The sequence below is a fragment of the Schistocerca piceifrons genome, chromosome 3, assembly GCF_021461385.2.
Source record: "Schistocerca piceifrons isolate TAMUIC-IGC-003096 chromosome 3, iqSchPice1.1, whole genome shotgun sequence".
Taxonomy (NCBI): domain Eukaryota; kingdom Metazoa; phylum Arthropoda; class Insecta; order Orthoptera; family Acrididae; genus Schistocerca; species Schistocerca piceifrons.
This window is the reverse complement of record NC_060140.1, coordinates 841172004-841194505: the sequence shown is the minus strand read 5'-3', so window position 1 is coordinate 841194505 and position 22502 is coordinate 841172004. Positions and strand designations below refer to the sequence as shown.

General features: G+C 40.4%; 1 protein-coding gene across 2 annotated transcripts in view; it reads right to left on the bottom strand.

The window, feature by feature from the left end:
* Positions 1-22502, bottom strand: part of LOC124789487 (proton-coupled amino acid transporter-like protein pathetic) — a 437101-nt gene that overhangs the window by 99023 nt on the left and 315576 nt on the right. For both annotated transcript variants that reach the window (XM_047256866.1, XM_047256867.1), the window contains exon 3: positions 8814-8903. In XM_047256866.1, the coding sequence (XP_047112822.1) occupies positions 8814-8903 (90 nt within the window). The remainder of the gene's footprint in view (positions 1-8813; positions 8904-22502) is intronic.

Sequence of the window (22502 nt, the reverse complement as noted above, 5' to 3'; positions counted from 1 at the left end):
TTGGTCCGCCTCTACCAATCCATCGGTCACCGAATATGGTGTTGAGAAGCGTACGAACACTTCGACTGAAATGTGCAGGAGCTCCATCGTGCATGAACCAAATGTTATGTCGTACTTGTAAAGGCACATGTTCTAGCAGCAGAGGTAGAGTATCACGTATGAAGTCATGATAACGTGCTCCATTGAGCGTAGGTGGAAGAAACTAAAATGAGCTCTAACATGGAAATTAAGCGTTTCCGGACACATGTCCACATAACATCTTTTCTCTATTTGTGTGTGAGGAATGTTTCCTGAAAGTTTGGCCGTACCTTTTTGTAAGATTAAACATTATAATTCAGTTAATAGGACACAAGAAACGTATGGATCAGAGTGCCTAACATTGAATAAGAAAGTTGAATAAGAGAACTAGAAGAAAGAGAGAGAAAAATATTAATAAAAGTCCTGGGTCCGGAGAAAAACAAGGAAAGTAGGTGGATTAAAAGGAGAAATGAAAACCTATACAAAAATACAGAAACGATCACAGATAAAATGAGGAAGAGACGGCTAAAATTTTATGGACATTTAAAAAGAATGGAAGAAACACGAATTACAAAGAAAATTTTTAATTACGTTAGTAAGCTGAAATAAACTGTAGGATGGATAGAAGCAGTAAATAAGACGCCTACAAAATACGTGTTACAGAAGAAATAATAACTTGACAGGAATAACTTTAGGCTACTTATAGAAAACGCAAACTATGTAGAAGATGAGCCAAAACCTCGACCCAAGAGAGTGTGGACAGATGAGCAGAGACGAGCAGTTGGCCGGAAGATGAAGAAGTACTGGGAAGAACGGAAGAAAAAGAAACACCATAAGTCTTAAGTTGTATGCGGTCCATAGTTGGCCATATTCATATACATATATATATATATATATATATATGTGTGTGTGTGTGTGTGTGTGTGTGTGAAAGAGAGAGAGCGTGTGTTCGTTCATTTTCCATGTGTTTCTAAATCAAAATTTACTTGTATGCTCTCCTCTTAATTTTTATGATGGGGTAAGAAGGACCTAACTCCAACAGGCGTGCGGCTAAGGCTCCGAATTGGGTGACGTAGAAGTATAACTCATAAATGTCTTCAGAAATTTATCCAAATTTCGTATATACGAGACTCATTACTTGTATAATTATTTGTAAAAACTATCATGGAGGTACAGCACCCTAGCCAAACCAAGAGGTGGGTGAGAGGGTGAGAAGTCGTGACATGTAAAGGTATTCGATAACGACTGATATTAGTGTGGCATGCATAGTTTACGAGAATAATATACACAAGAATGGATTGAGGATGTATTAGAAGACGATCAGTTTGGGTTTAAAAATAATAAAGGCACCAAAGAAGCAATTCTGACCCTGTGGTTGATAACGGACGCAAGACTAAAGAAAAATCAAGACACATTGATAGGATTTGTCGACATGGAAAAAGCGTTAGACGATAAAATGGTGCAAGATGTCCAAAATTCTGAAAAAAGGAGTGATCTATAGAGAGAGAGAGACAGAGACGGGTAATATACAATATGTACAAAAGCCAAGAGGGAATAATAAGTGTGGCAGACCAAGAACGAAGTTTTTCTATTGAAAAGCGTGTAAGACAGAGATGTAGTCTTTCGCCGCTGCTATTCAATCTGTACATCGAAGAACCAATGATGGAAGTAAAAGAAAGGTGCAGGAGTGGAGTTAGAATCTGTGGAATTGGAAGGATATCAATGATACGATTCGGTGATGACATTGCTGTCCTGAGTGGAAGTGAAGAAGAATTACATGGTCTGCTGAATTGAATAAACGGTATAATGAGTACAGAATATAGACTGAGAGTAAATTGAAGAAAGACGAAAGTAAATGAGAGGCAGCAGAAATGAGAACAGCGAGAAACTTAAGATCAGAATTGATGGTCACGAAGCAGATGAAGTTAAGGAATTCTGCTACCTAGGCAACAAAATAACCAATGGAGGACAGAGCAAGGAGGACATCAAAAGTAGACTAGCAATGGCAAAAAGGGCATTCCTGGCCAAGAGAAGTCTACTAGTATCAAACATAGGCCTTAATTTGAGGAAGAAATTTCTAAGCACGTATGTCTAGAGTACAGCATTGCATGGTAGTGAAAAATGGACTGTGAGAAAACTGGAACAGGAGAGAATCGAAGCATTTGAGATGATATGCTACAGACGAATGTTGAAAATTAGGTGGACTGATAAGGTAGGGAATGAGGAGGTTCTGCGCAGAATCGGAGAGGAAAGGAGTATGTGAGAAACACTGACAAGGAGAAGGGACAGGATGAGAGGACATCTGTTAAGCCACGAAGGAATGACTTCCTTGTACTGTATAGGGCAAAAACGTTAGAGAAAGACAGAGACTGGAATACATCCAGCAAATAATTGAGGGCAAGGGTTGCAGATGCTGGTCTGAGATGAAGAGGTTGGCGCAGAAGAGGAACTCGTGGCGGACCGCATCAAACCAGTCAGAAGACTGATGACTCCAAAAAGAAAAAAGAGAAAAAGATGCATAGTTTGTAGTTTGTTGTGTCGCTTAGGTCATTGATGACATTCTTGAAAAATATGCACCCCTAGCAGTTGAGAGTGCATAGACAATGTCATACCAGCGTATCTCTCTAACGACTGGTGAAATACCTAGCAAACCTGCTACATCTGGTACTGAGCACCACAGGTTTCGAATCTGTGCCAGACGGCATGGACCTCGAATACCACTAGAGGTCTCTGCAATGTCACACCATAAGCCATGGCTGCACGCACTCCTGGCCTGTGTATAATGTGAGGGCGCCACAGTGGAACATGTGGTCCCAGCAGCCGATAGCGATGTAACCTGTCATGTATTTAAGCGCCTGCCTCTCACTCTGCGAGTCCTCCACAAGCATAAATCCCTCATCCGCCCCATTCTCTGCTATGCCCATCCTGCCTGGATTTCCACCCCTCCCACCTACTATAAGTCCCTCCAAATCTTTGAACGCCTTGCGCTTCACCTTACCTATCGCATCCGTGTCCCATACCCCATGCAGATCCTGTGTTACTTGATTCCCTTCCCACAGCTTCTCCTTTTCCTCGAATGGATACAGATCCTTTACACTTCCCGCAAGCCCCACACCCGCTTGTCTCTCCCATCCTCGCCCATTCCAGCCTGTTGCCACGCCTGTATTCTTGCATCACACCTGTTCTCTATCTTCACATCCTCCATACCCTTGCCCAAGGTGGCTTCTGTCAACTTCCCCTGCCTGATGATGTCCTTGTATCCTCCATCTACCCCTTCTACCAGCTATGACCCTCCCCTCCCATTCCCCCCCTTTCCCCCAGGGCTCTCTCTATCCCTCCTGACCTTCCTTTCTTCCCCCCTCCCCTCTCCCACCCCCCTCCCTGGGCTTCCAACCCCTCCCCTCTCCCCTCCTCCCACTCACCCTTCTTTCTCCCACTGGCTCCATCCCCCCTTCCTTTCCGCCCTCCTTCCTCTCCCTTCCACCCAGAGGCAGCCCCCCCCTCTTCATTGGTGTGTCTGTGAGTGCTTCGCCGATGATTGTCACCAGTGTTTCAGTGCATCAGTGTTTCTCTGTGTGTTTTTCTTGGTGTCCTCCTACATTCGTGTCTCCAACTGGATGTCTTCATCTGTTCGTGTTTACTTTGCTTCTGTTCGTGTCTGAGTGGACGTTGTTGATTTCGAAGAGTTTCTGCTTGTGACCCCGTTGCTTCTTGCGTGTTGCTGTTCTTGGTGTCTTGCTCGGTCGTCTGTCGTCGTGTGTGTCCATCCTTTCCCGTTCGTCCGTCTTGTTTGTTCGCGGGCCGCTCCCGTTCGGTCCCGCCGCGCTTTCGTTCACGGCCACCCCGCGACCGGAACTGTGGCAGTTACAACAGTACACATATCACTGGAAATAACTATCATGACAGAAAGACACCTCTAGTATACCCACTGCTGAGTGTGGGGATGAAACGGGTAATGTAAAAGTATAACAGAGGAACACCTGTGTCTATTTCGAACAAATTTGGTAGAAACATTATACTATTTGTATAAAAATAGTGTCCGAATAAGATATCCCTACTATCCGTAGCGGTGGACTGAAGATGCTTGAAAAGTCTGACAACCACCTGTTTATATTTCTTTCCCGTGTGTAGTTGACTTGGAATACTTCAAAAGTATCCAGCAAAATCTGACTCTTATTTGTGTTTTCCAATATTTCAGGCAGGTTGTAAGAACGAGCACTGCAGTAAGTAATTGTGCGATGTAACCAGGCTCGCCGCCAAACCTCAAACCTCATAGCAAGTCAAAAGGAGATGATGTGCTGATTCCGTGCATTCTGAAACAACTACACTTTCCCGTTCACCTTGCAGTTTCAGTGAGTGTCAATAAGACACAACGTCTGTCACTTAGAGTGTTTGAATTATATCTGCAGAATCATTGCTTTTCACATGCTCTCGAGTGGGACAACCGAAAAATTTCTTTTTGGAGGACACTGAAAGGCTAAAAATATTTTACAGCCGAAAGGACTTCAACAAACTTTATAAAATATAATTAATGCACTTTCACTGATTTCTTACATCTAAATTTGTTAGCTTTGTACATATTTACCTTCTTACAGAGAAAAAGAGGCACGCCAAACATATAAAGGGTGTCTCTCCTAAGAGACGTCAGGTGCTTTTTCTTCAGTATTTCAGCAAACATTTGCAGTTCGATTTTTGCGTTGTGTAGCTGGAGTCAGCCCAAACGAACAGTGCAGATCGCGTATTTCATCCGACGCAGAGTATCTATGAAGAGCGTCGGGTTCCTTACTGTTACAGAGAAAATGATTTTTAAAGTGGAATTTTAGGTGCCCATTTGATAGAGCGATGTTGCGATACTCTTTTTATCGATATGTATGAACAGAAACAATAAAAGACGAAGGATAACCGGCACTCCAACAGTGACAGCACCGCCCTGGCCCACACTGACTGCTACCAGAGTGCAGAAGTGTTGCTCAATCGCTGCTGGAGTACCTATTATTCTCCATGTTTTACTGTTCCTGTTAATACATACCGCTAAACCAAATGACGCAATAGGCTAGATTGGAACCGGTCTATCGAATGGGCATGGACATTTAAAAATAACTTTGTTCGTCATGGGAAACATATCGACGCTTTTCTTCGACACTGGACGTCTATGAAAGATGTGATGATTTCTTTGGTATGACTCGAGCTGCAAAACAAAAATATCTGCTGAAAGACCAGAAAAAATGCGCCTCATGACTCTTAGGAGACACATCTCATATACTGAGTGGGTAAAATAAAACTGACCCATAAAATATGTATTTCATGCGCCTTAAGGTGGGCAACCCAAGTCACATACTCTGCCCCAAGAATGGATAATGTAAGCTGGTTTGCCTATCTTAAGGTGCATCGAATAATTCGCTCAAACGTGTATCACATATTAATACCTGGAAAAGGTATGTTGCTGAGGGAAAATTACTGTAGCCCAGTTTGTGGAGATAATGACAAAAGTAGTCTCAGAATATTCTCTGATGGCGCAGTTACCTATAATAAAGCACTGACTGAAACACCCTGCACAAGTATTCAGTCAGATCTCGCTGAGAGTTTTCAAAATTGTGCAATGCTTGTAAACTTCCTCTACATGTTCATAAAAGAGAAATTGAACTCTTGAGTAAATAAAACAAACAAACTAAAAAAAACCTACAACCTTAAGTCTGCGATGATGATTAGTCAGAATTTGAATCAGTCCACTCATACTAATACACGGTTGAAACAAATTGTAGTGATATGGAATGGAATGACTACACAGCCTCAGTCGTAGGTAACGCGGGTTTATCGCCAGCATACTGAGAAAATGCAAGCACTCTACGAACGAGATTGGTTATAACACACTCGTGAATCCTAGAATAATGCTAATGTGTGTAGGACCCATGTTAAATAAGCTAACAGAGGATACTGAAATATATAGAGAAAAGGACAGCACGAATGATTACAGGCGTGTTTGAACCGCGGGACAGCGTCACGGAGATCCTGAAAAAACTGAAGTGCCAGACCTTAGAAGATAGTAGCCAGCTACCCCACTGACATCCTGTTTACCAAGATTCAGGAAACAATTTCAAGAAATCTTAGAATACGCTACATATCATCTGTATTGTTTCTGCAGCGACCACGAATATACGATTAAACTTTTTACACTGAGCTCAGAGGAATTCAGCAGTGATTCTCACGCTCAATATCACTAAAGATTAAAGACTGCCATGGGTGTGATGAAGTTTCAATAATAATTATGAAGATCAATGCACCTTACATTAGTTATGTACTCAATAACGTGTGAAACGAATCTTCTTAGGGTGTTCAGTTTTCTTAGAGATTGAAATACAATTTGGAAAACCACTTTACAAAAAGGTTGAAAACACATAACGTAGATAGTTACCAACCAAAATGTTTCTGAGTAAGCAATGTGCAGGAGAGTACTGACACATCTCAGTATACATAATTTGCTATCTTTTCGTTTGGTTTGAGGAAGGGAGTATTCATTTGAAACGCTGTGTGTTCTTTTGTGTGACTGGCATCTGGAGGGCTATACGACAGGCTTAAGATAGTTGATTTAACAAAAGGATCTGATTGAGTGTACAATACTATACCTCTACATACGTTTTACATTATGGAATTAAAGAGAAAGCTAGACAATTGTTCACTTAACATCTTGTAAGTAGGAAGCAGAAGATTATCCTCTGGTGCCAACAAACAGTGAGGAGGTTTGAATGTGACCGAGGGTCATCTAAAATGGGGGGTCCTTCAGGATTCTATTTCGGTCCCGTTCCTTTTCTTGCTATACAGTATATCAGTTATACGCCACAAAGCATGCCAGATGACTCAAAAATTTTTCTCTTTGCAGATGGCACAAGTATTGTTGTGAAAGGACTCGAGCATAATGTAAATGATGTAGCTAATAGGACAGACAGTAGCATCGGCACATTCATTTCAGAGAACAGATTAACTCTTAACTCTAACAAAAAAGAATGCTTTCACTATATGATAGAGAACTTTCGTAGAAGCGAAATTTTGTTCTCCGAAGGTGGTCAGACAGTCATTGACGTCGACAATTTTAAATTCTTGGGACTCATGGTAGATGGAAAGCTTTCGTGGAAGTATCATTTTCGAGGTGTTGCACAGAAACTAACTGCTGTTGTATTCACTATAGAAATGATCTCAATTGTCAGTGATATTGAAACAGAGCGGCCTGTTTACTCTACTTATGCCTACTCTGTTACCTCGTATGGTGTCATATTTTGGGGCAATTCTGTGCCCTCACCAAATACTCTGTCAGCCCAGAAAAGGTCGGTAAGATTGATCTGCAATTCGAGAACTTCGTGTAGATCACTATGCAAGTGTACCTGGACTTTAATTCTACAATCCCTGTACATATATTCCTTCACGGGACTTCTTGTTGATAATATTCACTCATTCAGAAAAAAAACTGTAACATTTATTCATTTATCACCATATACGAAAACGGTAAAAATTGAACGACACTTCCTTAAACATTTAACAGAAAGGTGTCCACTGCACAACAGGTTTCATTTTCAAGAGCCTCCCAGGAGAAATGGATAAATTGAGTAATAAGCGACAAGTATTCAAATCCAAGTTAAAAGCTTTCATTGTCGTCTCAACTCCTCTTACTCTGTAAGGGGGTTCATCGCAGTAGTTGAGAAGTTTTCTCCGTGACGTCCCATTTATTTGTCTGCTCTGATTTTATGTATTTTATCATTTCTGAAATTCTTTGTGTATAAATTTTGTTATCAAGTTGTAAATACATAAAACTGCAGCCAGTCACATTTTCGAATAGTTATTTATTATTTTATGAACCGGTTTTCGAACCTTCACGTGTTCATCTCCAGATGGTTACCTGGAAGATGAACCTGAAAAGGTTTGAAAACCTGTTCACGAACTAATAAATAAATATTCAAAAAAGTGACTGGTTGCAGTTTTATGTATTTACATTCAGTTAACAGTCACGAGTTTAAAATGTCCATAATGGATAAGCATAGTTTGTTATCAACATTATGTAAATTATGTTTTGACTCGTTCCATTGCCAAGTAGCTTTACCTCGGATAGTTCCACCGAACCTGATAGATAAATACATAAAATAAAATGTACAAACACGAGTTGCTTCGTGATGAAATGAGTTTCAAGAATGAGTAATTCACTTAGACTTCCTCTGCTAGAGAGCTTGAGAAAATCGAAGGAGAGTATTTATCTGTACTGGGGTAAACGGTGGGAACAAGTATGAGACCAGGTAATATTGTTGTTGCAGGAACTGGGTCTGTCTGTTATCTGAAGCTAGTGATTTTATTGAGTTCCTGGCATAGTGAGGCAAATAGTACTGAAGCTCCGATCCTTCTACCGGAGAGGATTTATAGACGCCGACTGTGTGATGTAGTGAGACAAAAAGGATTTCACTCTGGTGGGAATATTGTTTTCTAATGTGCTCTTCCGAGAAAAATGTTAAAGCCAAGGGCAGATGGTAATGCAGACAGTGTGTGTCGAAATCTCTGCACTTGCCTGCGCGTAGCTAGGATACCTGCGCATAACATGGTGAGATATGATAGAAGTGACAAATGTCACAGATATATGCAGACGTCCATCACCAGCTCCAAGTGCTTGGAGCTTCCTCAAGAAAGGCTTTCCTGGATATCACCGCTGTATTCAACAGCTGGAAGCACAATTTTGGTATAGTTTTAGGTATTATATGAGGTAATGTGGCCGGTTGATCACACGTTACTTGTGTGCATCACGAGAGTTTCTCGCTTACCTGACGCTCTTGTTCTCCCTCTTGTCGAAAGGGTCGTACTCGTCTAGTTTCTCTCGCGATTGCAGCTCAGCGCTCTGTGCCAACTGCAGCCTGAAACAAGAAACGTAAAAATGTCTTCATACAGCATTCCACTCTAACAGCGAGTCAGCAGTGTTACATTCGTTCAGGTGATCTTGGTTTCACAACCTCCACATAATCAATTCGAAGAGCTACGGCGCTACCTCAAAAGTACCGTAAAAGTGAACAACTTTGTGACACTTTTAGCAATATTTCTAACATAACTTTTACAAATATATACTGCAACATTTAATTTACATTTACAAGGGTGATTCAAATGAAAACTTTAAAAGTTCCATAAAATTTCGAAAAGTGGTGTTCCTTGAGGTTCAGAAAGTGACGAATAGGCGGCTCGTATTGAAATTGCGTGCTTATGGAATATCGTGATTTCCTGTCACATACTTCACAGTTCGTAGTAACTGACGGAAATGTCCATTACAATTATCCGGGCTGTTATGCCGTGGTCGGCTGATGAATTCTGTGTCAATTCCCAACGTTTCGTCCCCGTCTGCGGAGGACATCTTCAAGGGGGTCTATAGCTCGATGGAAGGTCCAACACACCCACTGCCTCGCTACTGACTGCGGCTAAATTCCGTGTCCGCACGCTCCCGCGCCGAGGCGTGAAGTCACGTGTTTTGAAAACGTCAGTGCAATTGGCCGCTGTCCGCTGCCGTCGATCGCCGTTGCCATCACCCAATGGTGGACGGGTGGTGCACATCTTCTTCCGCAGACGGGGACGAAACGTTGGGAATTGACACACAATTCACCAACCGACCACGGCATAGCAGCCCGGATAATTATAATGGACATGACATTTCCGGCCGTGAAAGTCTACATTTTAGTAACTGACGGAAAGTCACCGAGTAAAACAGAAGTGATTTCTGGCGTTCGCCAAGGTAGATTTATAGGCCCTTTGCTGTTCCTTATCTGCATAAAAGATTTAGGAGACAATATGAGCAGGCGCCTTAGGTTGTTTGCAGATGATGCTGTCGTTTATCGACTCCTAAAGTCATCAGAAAACAAATGCAAAACAATTTAGAAAATATATCTGTATGGTGCAAACATGGGCGACTGATCCTAAATAACGAAGAGTGTGAGGTCATCCACATAGTGCTGAAAGGAATCCGTTAAACTTCGATTACACTATAAATCAGTCAAATCTAAAGGCCTTAAATTCAACTAAATACCTAGGAGTTACAATTACGAACAACTTAAACTGGAAGGAACAGATTCAAAATATTGTGGGGAAGGCTAACCACTCTCAGAAAATGCAACAGATCCACTAAAGAGACCGCCTACACTACGCTTGTTCGTCCTCTTTTACAATATTGCTGCACGTTGTGGGATCCTTACCAGATAGGACTGACGGATTACATCGAGAAAGTTCAAAGGGCAGCACGTTTTCAAAAAATGGTTCAAAATGGCTCTGAGCACTGTGGGACTTGACATCTGAGGTCATCAGTCCCCTAGAACTTAGAACTACTTAAACCTAACTAAACTAAGGACATCACACACGTCCATGCCCAAGGCAGGATTCGAACCTGCGATCGTAGAGGTCGCACGGTTCCAGACTGTAGCGCCTAGAACCGCTCGGACACACCGACCGGAGGCAGCACGTTTTGTATTATCGCGATATATCATTAAAACAAACGCGTTTCTCGTTGCGGGGGAATTTGCTCAAGAAATTTCAAACTTTCTCCTCCGAATGCGAAAATATTTTGCTGACGCCGACCTACATAGGGAGAAACGATAATCATAATAAAATATGGGAGATGAGAGCTCGCCCGGAAAGATACAGGTGTTCGGTTTTTCCGCCTGCTGTGCGGGACTGGAATAATAGAGAATTATTGTGAAAGTGGTTCGGTGAATCCTCTTCCAGGCATTTAAATGTGATTTGCAGAGTATCCATGTAGATGTATTCTGGTTAGCACTTCAAACGACCCGTCATCGTAGTAATCTGATAGTTTTTAAATTTTCCCCCGAGTGCATTCTATGGTAATATGATGACAGTTTCCCGTAAACATGTTGATTATTCATCCACTTCATAGATTTTGACCGCACCTCAGATAACCAACTAGTTCCTAATGCTCCCACAGTTTCGAGTAACTACAAAGACATACCGTCGGTTGCCATTAATTTTTATGGAGTCCGATCATTCAGAGCTCTGTAAAACTCTGGCAGAATCACTGGATCACATTCCACATTAACTCCCTCCAGTACTTTCATCATCCTTCGGAGCAGTTACTCTCCACTCTAACGTCTTCCACGTACTTTTACCATATTTTCTCCCTGTCTCGCGCATTTAACAGAGAATTTCCGTTACACCTTATAGATTAACAACTTTACTTTTAATGTACGGTCTTTAACGTACAGATAAATCACCATAAATCGAATATTATTTTCCTTACTAGTACTTTCATTCTTCATACGAGAGCGTCTTCAGATTGTAAGTAGGCTGTTTAGGCTTTTTTATTGGTCACGCCACCTCTATATGAAAATCACTGGCTGTGCTGTGTGAAGTCTGTGGCTAGTTTGCATTGTTGTCTGCCATTGTAGTGTTGGGCAGCGGCAGCTGGATGTGAACAGCGCGTAGCGTTGCGCAGTTGGAGGTGAGCCGCCAGCAGTGGTGGATGTGGAGAGAGAAATGGCGGAGTTTTGATACTTGTAAGAATGGGTGTTATGAACTCCTATATATATTATGACTTTTGATTATATTAAGGTAAATACATTGTTTGTTCTCTATTAATATCTTTCATTTGCTAACTATACCTATCAGCAGTTAGTGCCTTCCGTAGTTTGAATCTTTTATTTAGCTGGCAGTAGTGGTGCTCGCTGTATTGCAGTAGTTCGAGTAACCAAGATTTTTGTGAGGTAAGTGATTTGTGAAACGTATAGGTTAATGTTAGTCAGGGCCATTCTTTTGTAGGGATTTTTGAAAGTCAGATTGCGTTGCGCTAAAAATATTGTGTGTCAGTTTAAGCACAGTCGTGTATAATTTTTCTAAGGGGACGTTTCATATGTCGACCCTTAGCCGAGGATACCTCACTGGAATCTTCTGATTTTTTCTTGTAGTTTGTGTAATTAGTGTAGATTTTGTTTATTGCTAGCGCGTAATTGTAGAGAGAATCTCCTTTGTAGTTGCAGTCTTTCATTGTTATACAGTAAAACAGTTGTGGCATGCATGTAGATTTGCACCAAGTATTTCGCAGCTGCGCTGGCAATTAAGTAGACATTATTTCCATTGCTATGTTATTTTATTTTGCTCTTCAAATTGTGCTTTTCTGTGTTATCGTATGAAATATCGTGACAATTATGGGGTGTGAAAAACGTAATACTAGGCTCCAAAGTAAACTGAGAAATGACAGTGAAGATGAAAGCAGTGTGCTAGCGCCGCAGAGTAATGAATTAACTAATGTTCAAAGTAGTAATGTGGTAATTGCGCATAGGGAAATGGAGCGGGTTGCAAACAATGGTGTAGGCAGTGAAACAATTAGTGAACAGGGAAGCATTATCGATCGATCGGTCGGGAACAACTTACCTCAGGAATCCGAAATGACAGGACACAATCTTGCAAATACTGTAGATTCAGGTTTTGCGTCCTCACCCTTTTCTCAAATAAGTCAAGACACATTTTCTGCTTGTCAAAATGTGAATGTTGCCGGTGCAAATGCACTGCCGAAAAGCATAGAGGAACAGATTCCAAACAATAATACATTATTATTGCAATTAATGCAACAAATGAAACCAAATCAGAGACAAACACAGCAACAGTTAGACACAATGCAACAAAATCAGAGTCAAACACAGCAAAAGCTACAAAAGTTAGACACAATGGAACAAACCAGAGACAAACACAGCAAGAGTTAGACGCAATGGAACAAAATCTTCACACCACGCTTGAACAAACACGTGAAGATTTAACTACTGAGTTACATAACATTGAATCGAAATGTCAAAAAGTCTGTAATGACGTAAAAACACAAATTTGTGAGCATTTTCAGCCTATTTTTTCGCGGCATGAAAATGCATTAGAGAATCACGAAGCAGCCATAAAAAAACTGCAAACTATTGTTCATGAAAATCATGAGACCTTGAAAGCTAAATTTGACGCAGTTGCATCTACCAATTCGGTTACGCAACTTGCAAAAACTCAGGAAAACTTAAAGGACACAGTAGATACTCTGAAACTTGGTTCAGAAAAACACACTGAAGAAATAAGTACACTATCGGAGAAAGTAGCCGAACTTTCGGATCAGTTCACTAATTTATCTACGAAGGTAGATGATAATCTGAATGACACAAAACCGGTAGTCTTTAATGACACAGAAGAGTGCGAACAAATTAGGAAATTCAGTCAAAATCAAATCAATATACAGTACAAAAGAGAAATGCGGGAAGTACAAGATCAGTTGGCACAAGTAATACAAAAATTGCAAATTTCAGAGGACACTCGCGCCCCAACACGGGAAGAGGGACTTAGAAATATGGAAAAGCCGCAAAATAATAACACAGGGCATTTCGGAAGTTATGAAAGAAATTGGCAATGTGCACCGAATTTTGAGATGGAACGGCAGACAGGACCTAACAATGACCGATATGCGACTCGCCGACATGATGATTTTGACTATAAGCTGTTCATTACTACACGTAAATTCAAAACATTTAAGAATTCTGGCAACGACATTCATCCGCAAGCATGGCTCCATCAATTCTCTCATTGTTTTCCTCCCAACTGGTCATTGCAGCACAGATTAGAATTTATGTGTGGCTATTTAGAGAATGAACCAGCTGTAAGAATGCGATCGGTCATTCACGATTGTCACAGTGAAGGAGAATTTTACCATGCCATCCTCTCAGCATATTGGTCTCAAGCTAGAGAAGACCGAGTAAAACATAGCATCATGATGATGAAGCACTTTGAACAATCTGAATTTTCCAGTCTTGTCAAATATTTTGAAGACATGTTGCATAAGAATCAATATCTTTCAAACCCATACAGCCCCTCAGAACTCATCCGCATTTGCTTACTCAAATTGCCTGAACATTTACGACATATTATTTTAGCAGGACGTTGCAAAGACGACATTAAGGCTTTTCAGGGACTGTTACAAGAATTAGAAATTGACACAGACAGTCGCGGGATGCGAAAACAGGAAAACAATCACTACAGGTCACATCCGTCACAATTCCGTGACGACAGAAACAATAACTGGACACGACAAGTCTATTCTTACAACGCAAATCGTGACCAAAACAGACACCACCCATATGACAACCACTGGCAGAGTAATAATAGTTACAGAGAAAGATCGCATTTCCGTAGTAATGACTATCACAGAGACAATCAGAGAAACAGACAATATGGGAACCAAAACACTTATTATCAAGGGAGGCAGAATAACTTCAGACGCAACAGTTCGGCGCACAGTTACGATTCAGGGAGAAATTTTCCATCACGTGACAGACAAGGAAGAAACTACGGAATCTACCGACATGACGACAGACGATATATTCGTAACGACAGACCTGAATTGCATCAGAACTGGCGGGATTCAAACAGGGCAGGGCCTTCTCGTCAGAGTGAATATGTAGAAGTTAGGTCTCCTAATCCCAATAACGGCGCGCGCCAACAAAGAGACAGACAATGACTCGCACAGCAGGCAGCCACGTGCGCCCGCTGGCTCTGAGAAAAATAACATAAGACGCTAGCCTTGAGAAAAATTTTAGCATTCTTTACCGATGTATACAATGATAATTGCTTTGAAGTTGAAACTCTGTGCACTAGGAAGAGTAAAGGTTTACACCACATTTCACATGTAAAACCGTTTATAGAAAGATAATCTGCTTTTTAACTTTGTCTTTGCCATAAAACTTTTCACTTCACATTTCTAGTATGCTTTGTCAGACTTAAGAAACTGTTAACATGCAACAGTGTTTGAAGGTAAATATCCAGTCAAGAACCCAGAGAACTTATTTAAACAGAAATTACGAATGCATTGTTATTGTGAACAGACGACACAGTGTTATTGTGTGTGTGCATTCTTGCTTGTTTGTTGCACGATTACGTAACGACTATAAGGCTCACATACTTAGAACATTTACCAGTACTGCTAATGAGATTTTAATGCAACATTTTGGTTTACTTGAAAATACATTCTGGATTTAAGGTACTTTCAGTGAGATACCAGAAGAGACAGTGGTTAGTTTATGTGACAGCTACACGATTTTATCACGACGCTACTAATGAGTGACAATTTACAATGTTGCTTTTGCGGTGTTTCTGTTTCATATCTGCACAGTTTTTCTGTATTATTCTGGAAAGTAAAAAATGTTTTAGTAGTAACTTTTGTGGTATAGCTACAATGAGACAGCCTTTTCATAGCACAACAATACGTTACAGCACAATACTTTCTTCATCATGGCAATAAGCGTAATAACTAAGATATATATACGCAAAGCATTTCACTTTTGTTTATCATGAGGTAAGTACATTGACTTCTGCAGAACTTAGCTTTCGGAGGACGACAACTACGACACTTCCACAGAGATTATCTTACAACAAGACGCACATTTAGCGCTAAAGGACACGTATTTGAGTGATTAATTTTGTACTTAAATCATTTATATTTAAAGATATTTGAAGTACAATAATACAAAGGTTTTCCGTAATACATTTCATTTCATTGCTGTAATCTGTAACACCTGAGGGTATAATTACATTAATCCTCAGGGGGGTACACGCTTACTTTGTGTACCATGTGTTTGGCAAGCACAAGGAGCCCTAGATAATATGGTATTTGCTTATACAACTTTACACATCGGTACCATATTTCTCTAACACATAAATTACACAGCTATCTGATTATTTAACAGAGAAACAAACATTTTTTTATTACATCAGTGACAGATGTTTACGCAATTACACAGTTGGATAACTTCACACTTATGAAACTGTATTTTGTCTGTACTTTGTAAACTGTTCATATTTTTTCGGAACCATTGTGGTACTATGAGAGCTTTGAATGATGTATTTGGTATGGGATCATGATTTTTAAAGTATGTTTGAGGCAGATGACACTTTTGACATGAGCAGAGAATTTTTTTTAGGTTTTGACATTATTGCAAAAAGCTACGACGTTTTTGAGATTTGACTGAGGTGTTTTGATGTTATTTTTGCGACGACAAATATGTATATGTGTAATAAGGTAAGGAATAATGAGCAGTGGTTAGGGACTCTGACTTGTGAAAAAGGATGTTGGAAACCAAGAATTGTACTTTAAGAGTTATGAAATGTGTGTAAATGCGTGAATGTATCACAATGCCAGCGAAAATTTTTTGAACACTGTTATATTCATAGGATTTCGTTTCTACACATTTGTAACGCAAATTCTCAACCTGTGATTTTTTTTCATATGAGACTGTCACTGTAGCGAAAACTGCTGTTGTAAATATTTCGGTAAGAAAGGTAAGTGACCGTGACGTAATTCGTTGTGAGCGGCCAGGTGTGCCAGCCACCTTGAGAAAAAGCCATTAGGTGGTAGAAAAAAAAGGGAGGCCATTGTCCTCGCTATTGACATTCCTTTGTAGAAAGAACCGCAAATACGACACGCTCATTACTTGGAAAGATACTTACATCTGCACACCTGATTATGACAAGCGTCTTTCTCGAGAATTGAGAGAATTTTTACTACCTTATGAAATGCCATATGGCTAATGAATGATGTTTCATGCCGTCCTTTGTACATATTTGCTCATTTTCTTTAATATCTAGTTTCTAGCTGCACTGCAGCATTGGTTAAAATAAAATTTTATAGATGTACTAATATAAATATTTTCTGTCTACAGACCCAGTAAAGAATACGTTTCTCATATACTTTCTTAAAAAAGAGAGCACAAATAGACATTTCCCTTCACAGGAATTGCATAAATATTTTTTTTAATGACTTGGTAACTTTCTTGCAGAGTAAGTTTTTGTGATGCATCACTCTAGTGTTAAGATGTGACATAGGTATTAGACATGGCTATTTTTAGTGTAATATTTTTTCTGCTTGAGCTTTGTCATGTTTAGGTATAAGTTATTTCATTTTCTGCTGCTGGTTGCCAGGCATAATGTTACTGAATTTGACTTTGTATTACGCTGTTAAGCCAGTTTTACTATGCATTTATTTTTCTTGTTTGCTGCTCATTGCATTATATTAGTTGTAATTTATGCTGCTTGCTTTGCTTTTTGTATTTTTTATCATTGCTGTTTGTGTTAGTTGTTTTGTGCTGCTGCATTGCCTCGTCCCGTAGTTTAGCATCTGAGCTCAGTAGATTTAAGTTAGCTTAAGAGGGGGTAGACTATATAAGAAACTGACTATGGACAATAGGGAAAAAATGCATTCAGAAGTTATATGAAAAAGATTTGGGCCAAAATGAGTATTGTACACTGAGAAATAATTATTTTGAATGAAATATGAATAGAATACAGAAAGCAGGTACAGATAGGACTTTTTGGGAATAATGACGAATGAAGGGAGCTCTCCGAGAAGTAAAGAAATGATGATGATGATGATGATTAGTGTTGTAGGGCGCACAACAGCGAGGTTATCAGCGCCTGTTCCCAAAAGTTCAATTCAGAGCCGAATCGTGAGAGAAGTGGTATTGTTCAAATTGCAAGATTGGACACAGCACATCAAAACAGGGAGATAAAACTAAAAATGAAATAGCAGTACAAACAGGGAAAAATAAGTAACGGTGGCTGAGTGACCACTTACAAATAATGGGTGACCAAACCACTGGACAGCACATTAGGACTTCAATCCCAATATTTTGGGAAGAAGGCCAGACATCACACAAAAACGTAAAACCCTAGTGACATTCGCCTCATTATTAGTTAAAAGAGAGTGGAGGTCTGGTGGGAAACTGAAATCTGCCCTCAAACCTGCATATAAAACACACTCAGTTAAAATATGCCGTATCAACAACTGTGCCTCACATGTCTGACACGTTGGTGGCTCCTCACGACGTAACAGAAAACCATGTGTCAAAGGACAATGTCCTATTCTAAGCCGTGTAAGGGCTACTTCCTCAGCGCATCGTTGTCGGAAGGAGGTGAGCCACGGTCGGACAGAATCCTTCACCGCTCGCAACTTATTATCCCTCACGTCCAGCCACTGAGCCTCCCAAGAAGTAAAGAAAGTTTTGTTTGCAAAATACTGCAGTAAAAGAAACCCTGTCCTTTCCTTTTGTGTTATTGTTATATCCTAGCCAGTAATGTCAACCGAGCCCGCTGCCAAAAGGTTGGCAGCATCAAAGTCCGGACGCCGTCCGCATAAGCAGCGCCAGCGAGACAGGAAATCGCCGCAAGTCTGCGCGCGCCACCGCTGGCTTCTGGCTTCTTAAGCGCTGGAGTCCCGAGCGCTAGGACAGTTCTGTATTCGCCGCTCAGTTGTATACTCGCCACCGAATTGTGTACTTGCTAGTCAGTTGTGTGTTCATCGCAGCAGAGTTGTTGTTTGTCGTCAGCCGACGCTGACCTAGCCGCTCCGACTTGAACTAGACAGATTTCCGAAGACACGGAGTTCACGACCTTGTTTCTGTATCTTCGTGAATAAAGATAAGTACCGACTTTTATTTAATCTGAGTGTTTTGGCTTTCACCTTTCTGTTCACTGTTCCAGCGGACCGGTCGGCCCGCTATTAAAAGTGTGGCGGTGACTTCGTAAGCCATTTCTACAGCCAAGTGTTTGTCGCTACGAACACCGCCACAAAAGTTATCCCACTATGTGTTTGTGTACCCTTGTGTATTTGTTTTCTTCCTGTCTCTGTGTAGTTTCATAGAATTTTTTCTTCTTCTAATACTCAGCTACATGAGCTATGATGAGGAATACTGTTATCCTCAAATCTAATTTGCATTAATAATATGTTATTTACTTTGTAAAGATGTTAGACATTATTAATTCTGTTCTGTTTTAATGCGCATGTGTGAAGTCGATGTTTCAATAATTATTCTGATCTTTTATGTATGTACTCATGTCATAATTCCTGTAACACTGATGTATATGTTATTTAGATTCTTTTGTAAAGCCTATACTACAAATGTTATCTTTATTGTTATGTTCTTTAATGATGTATTTTGTACCTTTGTAATTGTATTCTTATGTTATAAAATTGTAATTGACACCAGTTTATCAAATTAAGCAACTTGTAAGGTACATTTCACTGCACACGTTTCTGTTGGTCATAGTATATGGACAATATGTGAGAAGTAGGGACTGATAGTGTTTGCACATGTGTTAATGATTCAGCAAGGGACTGGATAACAGCATTGCTGGTTCTAAGGGCAATTCCAAAAACTTTGTGGGTGCACAAGTGGTGGTTATGGACTTGCTATATTATCCGCAAGACTCTTCAATGGTGATTGTGCACCTGCACAGTCACAACAAATGGCTGCTGGCCATCTCTGCAAGGACTACAGTGGGTCTGCATCTTTGATGACCCACCAATACCATTATTTCTACAAGGACTACAGTGGGTGTGCATCTTTGATGACCCACCAATACCATTATTTCTACAAGGACTACAGTGGGTCTACAACTTTGCTGACTCACCAGTACTATTATTTCTACAAGGACTGTAGTGGGTCTGCACCTCTGGTGGCCCACCAGTACCACAATCTCTACCAGGACTACAGTGGGTCTCCACCTCTGGTGACCCACCAATACCATACTCTCTACCAGGACTACAGTGGGTCTACTCTGTGATGACCTACCTACCAATATTCTTCAAAACGTCAAATGACTCTGCTGTGGGTTTGCTCTGTTGTGGCCCATTAGCTGTCAGCATGTCAAGAGTCAGCACTGTCTTTCTGTTGGAAGGACAACATTACTTCTTCAAGACTGCATGGATATCCACTACTTCCATGTGCATTTTCTTTTACTGCTCAGACATTGAGAAAAACACTTTCATTTTACTGTGATGAATGATCAGGACTGTCTTTATGGACTGTGAGAAAATTTTAGCTTTTGACCAACATTGTATCAATAAGTGTGTGCCTGTGATTTCTTTGTTATTGTAATTATGAAAAATTTTATCAAATCATTATTGGCCACTGCCCAAAACAATTTGTAAAATTTTTTGTGGGGAGCATGGGGGCTATGTAAGTAGGCTGTTTAGGTTTTTTTTTGTTGGTAACGCCACCTCTGTATGAAAATCACTGGCTGTGCTGTGTGAAGTCTGTGGCTAGTTTGCATTGTTGTCTGCCATTGTAGTGTTGGGCAGCGGCAGCTGGATGTGAACAGCGCGTAGCGTTGCGCAGTTGGAGGTGAGCCGCCAGCAGTGGTGGATGTGGAGAGAGAAATGGCGGAGTTTTGATACTTGTAAGAATGGATGTTATGAACTCCTATATATATTATGACTTTTGATGATATTAAGGTAAATACATTGTTTGTTCTCTATTAATATCTTTCATTTGCTAACTATACCTATCAGGAGTTAGTGCCTTCCGTAGTTTGAATCTTTTATTTAGCTGGCAGTAGTGGTGCTCGCTGTATTGCAGTAGTTCGAGTAACCAAGATTTTTGTGAGGTAAATGATTTGTGAAACGTATAGGTTAATGTTAGTCAGGGCCATTCTTTTGTAGGGATTTTTGAAAGTCAGATTGCGTTGCGCTAAAAATATTGTGTGTCAGTTTAAGCACAGTCGTGCATAATTGTTCAAAGGGGACGTTTCAAGATGTATGGGTGAAAATTACAGCATAGAACAATGACATCACATGTAATTAATCTCTAAAATTTACATGTAACCTACCACGACGTTTAGGGTTAAGATTTCTACTCGGCATCCTCGTTAATACAAAGTGGTTTGAGTTGAATGTACAATGAATATTGGAAACTGCTACATTAATTTTGCCTTAATAAATTTCATTGTAGTCAAATGTTCACTTAAATTCTTCAGTGGCTGAATCAGTTGCCACTGAAAGTTATTTTCAATATCCCACAGACGGTTCTTGGCCGATGCTAAAATGCGCTGCCACCGGAGAAGAAAGTCTATGACCTATTCAAAATAGCGTAGAAAGCTTCGTTAGTCATGAAAGATCACAAGATGAACATTTGACTTCAATAGACTTTGCTGTCGAAAAGAATGCTCTCGCGGATGCTTTCTGCTAATAATAATGCGAATATTCACATTCCGATATGATCTGTTTTCACTTCCTGTTAATTTAACTTTCATGCAACATCTACTGCTGCCCTCCAACCGTATTGATAAGCTACTTTTATTTTCTTTCTCCAGCCACATCCTGAGATGTTCGTCGCTTCCCAGTACCTACTTTATCTATGCTATAGCCTTTATGGCGCTGCAATTACGTAACGGATTGCTATGGAATCCAGAAGGCACAGAAGATATGATTGCGACAGACACATATACCGCCAAGACACCTTTCAAGCCAAAATAAAAAGCCGCCTCTAAGCATGAACTGCATTACGAAAAATATGTGCCATAAATTTAGACACAGCGTTCCACAACATAATTAACGACACAAACCGTTTGCGCGGTGACCTTGGCAGATCCAGGTTTCACGGACAAGGCTCTTAAAACCCGTAGTTCGTAAGATTACTGCGAGACATTTAAAAGCAATGACAGTTGCAGCATACTCCATGGGCGCATTTGAACTGAGACTTTGAATGATCTCATAAAATATTTTATGTGTGTCAAGCTATCACAAGTTTTCAGCCGGACGTGTGATTAGCGTGGCCGTATAATTTATGGACTCTTGTGCTGAAGGAGAATGCACTGAAACGCTTTACGTGTTGATCTCTCACAATAGGTACTCCGACAGTTGTGATGGCTGTCATTTTTCCACGAATGTAGTAATACACAAGGTCGGCGCTTTACAACCTCTTGTCAACAGCTGTAACGTACATTCCAATGGCTCTAGAAACTGTCGAAAGAGTTTTGAGAGTCCCCTAAAAACATTTACACCTCATTCTGGCTATTGACCACTAAAATGAGTTAGTATTGGCGCACCTCTGTACCGCGAAAATTAGAAAGTCAAAGTAGTCAGAAGTGGTTTTCTGGAGAACAGTGCATAAATGATTTCATGTATCAGACGGTCTGACAAACAATTCACATTCTAGGTAAATGCCTCCACGAATCAGTTACTTTTGTGAGGACACGTTACTATCGCTAATGTTATCCATATCTATTTGTTTCTTTATTCAGCATATGGTAACTCCGACTGAAGTGCATCTAACGTATATCACTTGGATAATTTTACAAAATGAATGGAACTAAAACACTAAATCTACAATTAATATCTAAATTGCTAACCCACTCAAGGGCAGCATATGTCACTTACATTTCTTCTATATTTCCATAGTACACTCGTCGGCCATAGCTTCTCACAATGCATTTGATGGTCTGATCCTCACTGCCACAGTCACGTTGAGAAGATGAAGCGTGTTCTTTGCTGATGCCACAAGCCCTGTACGAAACCTGTTAATTGTCTTCCGAGCACGCAGCGGTAAGCTAATTCCATGCCTGCGCCCGTGTGCCAGGTCTTACGAGGGTCTGATATTCCTCGTGGGCGGAAGTATTCCACGTTTCTGACTAAATTCTGGCTCTGTTGAAATCCACTGCTTGCAGTGATCCTG